General features: G+C 57.5%; 1 protein-coding gene across 4 annotated transcripts in view; it reads right to left on the bottom strand.

Annotated features, from left to right (window-relative positions):
• Positions 1-5246: 5246 nt before the first annotated feature.
• GNAI2 (guanine nucleotide binding protein (G protein), alpha inhibiting activity polypeptide 2) overlaps positions 5247-10858 on the bottom strand; it is a 42713-nt gene continuing 37101 nt past the window's right edge. For all 4 annotated transcript variants that reach the window (XM_011939044.1, XM_011939045.1, XM_011939041.1 and 1 more), the window contains 5 exons: positions 8245-8373; positions 7747-7876; positions 7509-7662; positions 6882-7096; positions 5247-6238 (listed from right to left, as the gene is read on the bottom strand). In XM_011939044.1, coding sequence (XP_011794434.1) covers positions 6906-7096; positions 7509-7662; positions 7747-7876; positions 8245-8373 — 604 coding nt within the window. In that variant the 3' untranslated portion in view covers positions 5247-6238; positions 6882-6905. The remainder of the gene's footprint in view (positions 6239-6881; positions 7097-7508; positions 7663-7746; positions 7877-8244; positions 8374-10858) is intronic.

Consider the following 10858-nt stretch of genomic DNA (forward strand, 5'->3'; position numbering starts at 1 on the left):
CTCCCAAGCCCGGCAGGGTGGAGGGGGCTGTGCCAGGAACGCTGGAAAGTGGACTCTGAGGGCACACTGCACTCATGAACAGACATTCACATAAATACTGCATTCTCCTAACTGGCTAGGGGAGAGCCTCCCAGGAGTGCTGGGTAGGGGGCTGTGAATGCTCTGTGGAGGGCTGGGGGGTCTGGAGTCAGCCCCAGGGATCAGCCCCCTTGTTAGTCCAGCAGGAGGCGGGGTTGACTCCCTAGCTGGAGTCTGCACCTCTCATCTTCTCTGCAGCTGCAGACAGCGCCCAGGCAGGTCTGGCACACAGTGGGGGTACCACAGGTATGCACTCTTGCTGCCATCTTAGCTCTGGGCATCTTGGGCACCCAGGCCTATGAAGGCCTCAGAGAAACCCTCCACTGCTGCCTCTTCCATCCCAGCTGAACAAGGCCCCTTCTCAGGCTCAGCTCTTTTCCCCTTTTGTTGTGTCCCCCGCCCCAGTACTTTTTTTTTTTTTGAGACAGGATCTTGCTTTGTCACCCAGGCTGGAGTGCAGTGGTAGGATCATGGCTTACGGCAACCTCAACCTTCCACCTCAGCCTCCCAAGTAGCTGGGACTACAGGCATTTGCCACCATGCCTGGCTAATTTTTTTGTATTATTGTTATTTTTTTTTTGGTAGAGATGAGGTTTTGTCATGTTGCCCAGGCTGGTCTTGAACTCCTGGGCTCAAGCAATCCTCCTGCCTTGGCCTCCCAAAGTGCTGGGTTTACAAGTATGAGTCACTGCTCCCGGCCACCGCAGTACAATTACTTCCTAAACCCTCTGACCCCTGTGCCCAGGGTTCTACTCGAAGCTCCCTCCCTCCCCTGGGTGAAGACTCCTCAGTCTTCTCACTTCCCAAGGCCCCAACCCACCCCTGGCACTACCAAGCCTACCCTCCTGAGAGCCCCTACCTTTTGTCTGTCTTAGGACAAGCACTGACCCCTTTACCCTCCCCCAGCCTGTATCCCTGGGGTCATTCTGCCACTTCTCTCCCCATGCCTCCCCTCTGCAGGACCCTGTCCCTGACCCCTGACTCGGAGAGCTTGTTGAAGTTTGGTAGGATTGCAGGCTCTTAGCTTGGCATTCACTGGGCCACTCTCTTTCTTTTTTTCTTTCTTTTCTTTCTTTCTTTCTTTATTTTTTTTTTGAGAGAGGATCTTGCTTTGTCACCAGACTGGAGTGCAGTGGCAGGATCATGGCTCACAGCAGCCTCCTGAACTCCTAAACTCAAGTGATCCTCCCACCTCAGCCTCCCGAGGAACTGGGACTACAGGCACACACCACAACACACAGTTAATTTTTGTATTTTTTATAAAGATGGAGGCCTCACTATGTTGCCCAGGCTGATCATGAACTCCTGGGTTCAAGTTATCCACCTGCCTCAGCCTCCCAAAGTGTTGGGATTATAGGCCTGAGCCATCACACCAGGGCCACAGCACCACTCTCTGTAGCTTGTTGGGGGCCAGTCTTCCAGTGCTCCACCTGCCCCGTTTCTGGGATGCATTAGCTCTTTTGTTGCCAAGACTTTGTTTGTGCTGTGCCCTTCACCCTTTAGACCCTTCCCCTTGTCACCTGCTGGACTCCTCCTCATCGTTCATGATCCACCTGGCTGTCACCCGTCTTCTGTGTAATTCCAGACCTGTGGTGTCAGGTTCAAGCCTCTGGGCAGGGCTCTGGGTTCCCCACTGTGGGGGAAGCAACAAGGGCTACAATCACTGGTGACCCCAGGACCCAGCGGAGGACAGGCACAGGGAGGCAGGAGATGATGTGCCCATAGGAAGCCCTTCCACCTTCCTAGGCATGCTAAGTCTCCATGGGGTTGGAGGATGGATGGAGAATGGACACCCCTTAACCCTGTCCCAGTTCCCCAGGCCTTGACGACCCTGACCTCAGTGAAGTCAGAAAGCAGAAGGCAATGGGATGAGATGTCAAACTCTGATTTTTCTCCCAACAAGATTACCAGGGGCTGTGGGGCTGCATCTCTGGCAAGAGGAGAAAAGGACCCATGGCCTTGACTTCTGCGCCTCTTGGATATTAGTGCCCATCACCGTGTGACTAAGGGCTGACTGGGTGGCAGGCATGGACACATTTGCTGCCACACACCTGCATACATACCCCAGCTGACTAGAGGCCATCCCCCTGGGTGATGAGAGGTGCTGCCTTCCCTCTGGTAGTCCATGGTAGAGATGAGGACCGCTAGGATCTTTTGTTTTTAAGAGGAGGGGTCTTGTTATGTTGCCCAGGCTGGTCTCAAACTTTTGGCCTCAAGTGATCCTCCTGCCTTGGCCTCCCAAAATGCTGGGGATTACAGGCATGAGCCGCTACACAGCCAGGGTCTCCTTTTTTTTTTTTTTTTGAGACAGAGTCTCATTCAGCCCCACAGGCTGAAATGCAGTGGCACGATCTTGGCTCACTGCAACCACCGTCTCCCGGGTTCAGGCGATTCTCCTGTCTCAGCCTCCTGAGTAGCTGGGATTACAGGCACCCACCATCATGCCTGGATAATTTTTGTATTTTACTAGAGACGGGGTTTCACCATGTTGACCAGGCTGGTCTTGAACGCCTGACCTCAGGTGATCTGCCCGCCTCGGCCTCCCAAAATGCTAGGATTACAGGCGGGAGCCACCGTGCCCAGCCCCAGGGTCTGTTTTTAGGGCAGCAGACCCAGAGATTGGGGTCAGTTTTGGGGAGTGGGGCCAGACCCAGAACTCAGCCAAACAATGCTGTAGTCTTATCCTTGCCTCCTCCCTGACTCCCAGGGTCGTCAGGACTTGGCTGGCCATGCCACTGACCAGGCAGCTAGAGTCAGGGCTTGTATTCTCCACCCAACTGGTTTGGCACTCAGTTTGGGTGGGGTGGGGTGAAATGATTCTGGGGAACTGAGACGACTAAGTTTTCCTGACATCAGAAGCCATGGGGCTCCCTGGAACATGGGACTTCTTTCAGGCCTTGGCAGCCCCTACAGCCTCGGTGATCCCTGCTGTAACCCTGGAGAGGGCCCTTTCCCTCTTCTGCAACTGGCATCCGGGTCTGCACCTATCTGCTGGGACAGGGGATGGGATGGGGGGTGTCTAGGCCTGAGGAACTACCGAGAGGCAGCCTGACTGGCTCCTCCTCACAGAATTTCCCTTTACTCTCCTCTCTGAGGCCTCTCTGACTCTGAAAGCTTGCCTCTCTCTTCCCAGCTGCTCCCCCACCCCACAAATGGGTAAAAATACCAAAGTTCCCACCACATCAGTAGCCAGAGCAATTATTTCAAATGGGCCAGGCCCTCTGGGAGGCAGATCAGCTTCATGGGGAGACAACCCACCCCACGCCGGGAGCATGAGCCTGGGTCCCTGCCCAGCTCTGCATGTCCTGCTAAGGGTCCTGGGCCTCACAGCTGCAGCTGCCCATGGGTGGAGACAGAAAGATGGGGCTTCTTAGGCTGGGAGGGCTCTGGAGATGCAGGGCCAGTGAGCATTGAATTTCTGGTGTTCCTCACCCAACTGCTCCTGAGGGTTGATGAATGGCTGAGGTCCAGCCTGGGACAGCTCCGGGCAGCAGGGGATGCCCAGGAGCCAACCTCATGGAATCCCTTCAGTTGGGGTGCAGGACACCTGGGCAGCCCGTTCTTGCCTGCAGCCCCCTATAGCTGGGAATTTCCCAACCACTAAACACAAGGCTGAATTGACAGGCCGCCTCCACCAGTGCTGGGACAATAGAGCCTTATGCCCTGGAAATCTGAGCCTGGGTGGGAGGCCAGGGCAGGTGGAGGCCTAGCTGTCTGCACTCAGGGAAGCCCTGCCCCCAGGATCCCACCCAGACCCACTGCCAAGACGGCACCAGGGCGATCCTGCCAGGGCCCCGCATGGCCCACCCAGGGAGGGAGGCACTGGGTGAGTTAGGCAGACAATGCCAGTCCCTCAATGGTCCCTCTGTGCAGGGTTCCCCCTCAGGACAGAAGGAAGGAACCATCTTCCGCCCGCTTCCTGCTGCGCGGGCATCAGGGCTCTGATGCTCCTGCTCGCACATCTGTGGCTCAGCGGGGTCCAGGCCTTGGCCTCTGAAAGAAGGCGGGGGACCGGGGTTGGGCGCGGGATCCTGTTCTCCGTGTCGTTGGCCCTCGCAGGCAGGGGTGGGGACCGGGCCTGGGGGCGCCGATGTCCTTCCGACCAGGCGGCAGCAGCCTCTCATCTCCTGCCAGTGCCCAGGGCCGACGGTACTGGGCACTGGCAGGTGTGCGGGGGCGGGGTCACGGGGCTCTGGCTCAACCCTCCCTCCCCGCCTCCGCGGCGCCGACCCTGGCCCGCCCCCTGCCCAGGCAGCTCTGTCTCGGGGTGGCCGCGGAGCCGTCGCCGCCTCACAAAGCTGCCTTTGTGTCCAGCGGCCTCCGCAGGACCCGCTGACGTCAGCCTCCGTGACCAGCCAGACAGGGCCGAGCGCGGGCGGCGGCGCCCCCTGGCGGCCGGAAGCGGAGACGTTAACCCCGGAGCCCCACCCTGTCGAGGCCGGCTTTTCCCCCAGCCCGCCCCGACACTTTCAGGCCGCGGCTGCTCCCGCTGCCCATGGGAGAAGGTCCAGGCGCCTCGATGGCACTCAGGGCCCGCCCCACAAGCATCACCAGCCTTGTCATCTGCAGTTCCCTTCCCCAGCAACGCGCAGGCCCTTCCCACAGCCTCAGGGAGCTTTCCATCTTCAATGATCTGCAGCCCCCAGGCCCAGCCTGTGGCAACCATCACATGGTAATACGGGGCCTGTCTGTCACTACCCTTCAGGTTTGACGGGAGCCCTCTGGGGCAGGGACCTTTCAGAATATGTCTCAAGGCCCCTACTGGCCTTCTGTTTAGTCAAGCCAGGACTGCATGCGGCCCACCTGGCTGTGTGGCCTTAGCAACGCACACTCTCCGGGCTTTGGTACCCAAGTCGTAAGTCACTTTCTCCTTCCGCGTTAGAGACGTGCCGGACACCCCTCCTGCTCCCAGTGTGGAAGAGCACCTTACAACAGTTCCCTTAGAAGCCAGTCCAGCTGCCCGGGACCCAAAGCTGCAGAGTGCTGGGAAGGTGGGGACACATGGCCCCCACATGTATGCTGCCTAGTCCAGGTGGGAGAAATGAAGCCCAGAGCTTCGGGCTCCAGGACGGCCCGGAAAGCTGAGTCAGGGCCAGGTTGAGGACTGAGGTTAAGACCACCATCACTTTGGCACACACCTGGGAGAGAATATCCATCAGTTCTCGGTATTTTTTTTCTTTCTACATTTTATTATTTCAAACCAGGTGAACAATTCCATAAAACGTGAAAAAAGCAAGGAAGTGTTCAACGCTGAAGGCCCCGGGCCTGGGACAAGGGAATGAGGGGTGTGGCCCCCCAGCAGGCAGCGGCGGTTCCTAGGTTAGCGCTAGGGAGCTACATTTTAGGTTAATGGAGCCTGGGCCCAGGGCCGCTGGGGCAGGGCCCTCAGTGACGTTGGCAGTTGTCTGGAACAGCCCTTGGAACCCAATTCTGTGGAGGGCAGGGCAGGGTTGCGGCTCGCACAGGGGCGGCCAGCAGAGGGACGGGTGTAAACACGCAGACACACTCAAGGCACGGAGTCACTTGGAAGGGGGGCTGGAGGGGTTGCTGGTCAGGATCTGATAGTTTTAAATAGTTTTTCTCTAAAAAGTTTTCTAGATTTGCAGTTTTTTTTTTTTCCTTTACTTTCTTTTTTTTTTTTTTTTTTAAAAAGCTACGAGAATGAGTAGGTGGACTGTGGTCTCCAGGAATGGTGGCGTCTCACGCTTCTTGTGCTTTTTCCTTTGGGGCCTCCGAGCGGCTGGGGGGTAGGGGACTGGGCAGGAGGCTCCCTGTAAACATTTGGACTTGGGCTGGGGCAGGGGCTGGTGTTGGGCAAAGCTGGGGGTCCAGGCTGGAGAAGCAGGGGCCCCTCCAGACACAGCCTTGGGAGACTCAGCATGTCCCCCCTCCCCCATCACAGAACAAGACAATGGTTAAAAACCAGAACAGATGCCCAGAAAGGGGGTACCATGGCCATTACCAGCACCTCGGACAAGGGCAGGCTTCAAACAGGGAGGCCTGTGGCAACCCCTCCCCTACATCTGGAGCTGAGGGGACAGGGGGAGCTGAGAACAAAGAGAGGAAAGAGGAGAAAAGCGGCCGGGGGAACAGGCGGGGAGCGTGGTCTTCTTGCCCCCATCTTCTTCAAGGGTTGGGGGGTACAGAGTTGGCGGTGGCCCTGGAGGTGGGGGGAAAGCAGAGCATGGATCGGGAAGCAGCCAGGGAGCATCTCTCTCCCACCTCCCTAGACAATGACCCTTCTCCATTTTTCCTACCCATTTGTTACCAGGGACACAGTTGCCGCCCAGGAGCCAGTTTCTGTTGCTGGGTTACATGGGGGAGGGGAGTCTGTGGCACTGGGAGAGTCATCCCCACCTCCACCAGGGCCAGTGGGGCCAGCCTAAGCCCAGGAAGCTCAAACAGGTTGGAGGGCAAGAGCTGGAGGTGTGCACAGAGCTGGTGGTAGTGGGCAGGAGGGCTGGACTCCGCTGGCCCAGGCTCGGCCAATGGCCTGGTGGGTGAGGAGGTGAGATTTCTCCAGGGAACATCAGAATGGCCTCTGGTTCTGTCCCAGGGCAAGGCCAGGCCCTTCTGTCTGGACCACTGGGCCGGGCCTGCTTGTATGACCTCCTCCATGCCCTGCACCCCACTCACTTGACCTCCTGATTCACACCCTGTGCCTCCTCCTCCCTTGTCCCCTGGTCACCTATTGCCCCTCCCGCTCCAGGTTCACCCCCCCTTCCCACCCCCAGAACCCCCTGTTGGGGCTCCAGGCCCGCTTAGTTCTTCCCCAGCTCCCTGCCACAGCCCCTCTGGCTCACCATCCCGCCAGGCCCCGCTGCCCCTCAGAAGAGGCCGCAGTCCTTCAGGTTGTTCTTGATGATGACGTCGGTGACGGCGTCAAACACGAACTGCACGTTCTTGGTGTCGGTGGCGCACGTAAAGTGTGTGTAGATCTCCTTGGTGTCTTTGCGCTTATTCAGGTCCTCAAACTTACTCTGGATGTAGCTGGCTGCCTCATCATACTTGTTGGCCCCTGGGGAAGAGAAAATGGTGAAGACTTGTGTTGCATGTGTGGCAGGCAGGCCCCATCCTATATGTGCAGCAAGGGTCTGTGCATGTGGATGGCCAGGCATACAACCTGTGCACACATGTGCACAATATGACAATGTGTGTGGCTGCCCATACATGCCAGATGTGCAAAGGGGTACCCTACTGTGTGAAGGAGGATGCCCAGGTGCACATGTTCAGGGGTACATGCTTGAGTGTGTTAAGGGCTCCACATGTGCACACATAACTATACAAGCCTAAGTGAGGCACCAGCCCCTGCAAATGTTCTAAGATTACACTTCTGTCCAGTGGGGGGCGCCTGAGGGCCACCTGGTCACCAGGGGCTACTGGGGACAAGCAGCAACCCTCTGGAGGCCCTGTCCCCACAGTCCCCACACCTGTGTACTCAGGGAAGCAGATGGTCAGGGGACTGTGTGTGATCTTCTCCTCGAACAGGTCCTTCTTGTTGAGGAAGAGGATGATGGACGTGTCTGTGAACCACTTGTTGTTGCAGATGCTGTCAAATAGCTTCATGCTCTCGTGCATGCGGTTCTAGGGGCAGAATAGCGAGGTCAACACTAGCCATCACTCCCTAAGCCCGCTGCCTCCACCTGCAGCATTCTCTCAGCCTCTCACCATCTCCTCGTCCTCAGCTAGCACCAAGTCGTAGGCGCTCAAGGCTACGCAGAAGATGATGGCTGTGACGCCCTCAAAGCAGTGGATCCACTTCTTCCGCTCAGACCGCTGACCACCCACATCAAACATCCTGCAGATATAGGATCACTTTAGCTCCAGGAAGGGAGTTCTGGGGGAGGCTTTCTGCCCCATTTCCCAGGTTGGCTGACATCTGGAATCATCCACACTTGCCCACCTCACCCCTGGTTCTGGGCCTGGGGCTTGGACAGCAGGCAGGCTGCAGCCACATCAGGCAGGAGCAGCAGAGGCTATGAGCAGCTGGCAGAGGTGGCATGGATCCTGACTGCTGGTTCACTAGGTGGTGAGGATGTGCTTGCCCAGAACATGTGAGCCTTGCAAAACCTCAGTGGGGCTGGGGGATCCTGGACCAGCCCCTGCCTCTGCTACCCCAAAGGCTGGCAGGTCCTGCCCCTCCCACCTGTTTATATGCTTGCTCACTTGAAGTGTAGGTCCTTGAAGGTGAAGTGTGTCTCCACAATCCCCGTGGTCTTTACGCGGGTCCGTAACACATCTTGCTGCGTGGGGATATAGTCACTCTGTGCAATGCGCTCCAGGTCATTCAGGTAGCTGGGGGTGGGGGGTGGGAGGGTCAGTGGGGGCCAACATGGGGCCATCTTACCTGGACCCTGGGCCAGCTGGAAGAGGCCCCTTCCCTCCCATGCCATTTCTCAGGCACAACCCTTGCTTTTTTCCCTTTTTCTTTCTATTTTTTTTTTTTTTTTGAGACAGTGTCACTTTGTTGCCAGGCTGGAGTGCAGTGGCCTGACCTTGGCTCACTGCAACCTCCACCTTCCAGGTTCAAGCGATTCTCCTGCCTCAGCCTCCTGAGTAGCTGGGACTACAGGCGCGAGCCACCAAGCCCAGCTAATTTTTGTATTTTTAGTGGAGATGGGGTTTCACCATGTTGACCAGAACGGTCTTGATCTCTCAACCTCAGGTGATCCACCCACGTCGGCCTCCCAAAGTGCTGGGATTATAGGCGTGAGCTACCGTGCCCAGCCTAGCTACAGCCCTTGCTTCTTTAACCCCTGCCTGCATTACCTCATTGCTCAAATGAAGAAACCTGAACTCAGAGCCCCCAGCCTCCCACCTGTAGAATGGGAATGGGAGGAGGTGCAGCTCTGTGGACAGCTAGCCAGCCAAGATCTAGTACCCAGGGTCTGAGCCAGGCCTGCCTCGGACAGGATCCAGGATGTTGGGGCTATAGGCAAAGAGGGTGGGAGGAGACAAAGTAGTCCTTCAGTGAAGGATTCAGGATGGGCGCAATTACGGCACTAGCCGCAGAGCAGCCTGGTGCGGTCCCTCGATGTGGTGCTGGACAGGTTAGGGCCTGCCAGGCCCAGTGGACTCTGTCCAGTACCCAATGAAATCTGGGCTCCTCAGGGGGAGGGCACAGACACCTGCTTGGCCGGGGTCCCAGGGGCTCCTCATTACCAGGTTCCCTTAATTAGTATCAAGGCTACCCCTGCAGAGTCCTACCTCTGCTGCCTGCCTCAATATCCCTGCCATGCCCCGGAGGCTGGTCCAAGGCCTCCAGGCTGCTGCCCAGAGCCGACTTCTTATTCCTGGGGCAAGGCTGCTGGGGCCGGCCCTTGGCTCCCACCAGCAACCAGGCCAAACCAGGCCAGAGGGAAATGATCTCAGAGTAGCAGGGACAAAACAGAAAAACAGGAAGGGCCATGGGGAACCATGACGCATGTGCTGTGACCCGCATACCACGCCCCGCCCCCTACTGCCAGAGCCCTCAATGTGGAGGCACCATGGTGCATTCCACACCAGCCTCTCCCTTTTCCCCAATAGGTGGGTTCGCCCCAGGGACCCCCTGCCTCGCTGCAGTCTTGGAGGGTTGCTGTGAAGAGGGGATGGAGGAGCCCTGCTTCCTGTGGTGTTCCAATCCGCAACTCATCCCTGGGGGGAACTGTCAAGGCATAAACCTGCCTGGGAGAGCAGAGCCCGTGTTCACTCCCAAAACTGTGCTGGGCACACAGTGGGTGCCTAATGTCTGGAGAATGAAGAAAGAGAATGATGGAGAAGCGGGAGGTGGCCTGGAGATGGCTCTATCCCTGCTCCCTTTGAGTATCACAGGCACCAAGGTCCCTGCTGCTCTGACCCCCAAGCTCGCTGGTGGCTGGGCCAGAGATCTCAGGGAGGGGCAGTGGTGAGGCCTGGGGGCCCCCACAGCATTTGACTGTGACTCCACAGCTCCTGTAGGGGGTACGTATTCACAAGAGCATTCAGGCCATGTAAGGAGGGTAGGAGGAGGAGGCTGTTCATGTGGCTGGGACAGGGCTCAGGACCCTCTTCCTCCCACCCACCCTTGCTGAAATCCACCCTCTGGGTGGGCTCAGGATTGGATGAACAATAGGAGCAAAAGGGTGTTCCAGACAGAGGGGATTGGCTTAAGCAGAGATCGGGGAAGGCTAGAGTACAGGGACAGCAGCCTATCTGGTGACACCATCCAAAGCCTGTGGATGTCCCCTGCAGCCATCCTCAATGGCTATCAGCCTGTCTGTCCTGTTCCCCGTGGGTTCCTCAGCATCCTCCACCAGTCCGAGTACATGACAGATACTACAGGGAAGGAGTTCAGAACTGTGGAAAGGGTGCAGACCTGTCATGCCTCTGGGATTCCTGGGACCCCTTGTAATTCCTCAGCTGAGTCCTGGGTTCAGCCCAGAGCCAGCGAGGGTCAGAGCTGAGGTCCAGGGGCTCTGACCTACACACACACCTGTCACCTCCCAGATAACTTCTTCCCCTGTGGCCCCCGCCAGCCAGCCTCCACAGCCTATGTTCAAGCACAGCCAGCTCTCCACCACCCCGAGTATGCTGCACATGCTATGCCCCTGCCTGGAATCCCCTCATCCACTCCTCCCCTGGTTGACTCTCCTTTAGAGCTCAGAATCCTGCTTTTGGGCCAACCTCACCTCTACCTTTTCACTAACATCCTAAATTGTCACTGCATGGGGACTTTGCTCCACTCATCACTGTGTCCTTGAAGCCTTGCACAGGGCCTGGCACAGAACAGGTGGCAGCAAATGTTCTTTTTTTTTTTTTT

The sequence above is a fragment of the Colobus angolensis genome, unplaced genomic scaffold, assembly GCF_000951035.1.
Source record: "Colobus angolensis palliatus isolate OR3802 unplaced genomic scaffold, Cang.pa_1.0 Scaffold18, whole genome shotgun sequence".
NCBI lineage: Eukaryota > Metazoa > Chordata > Mammalia > Primates > Cercopithecidae > Colobus > Colobus angolensis.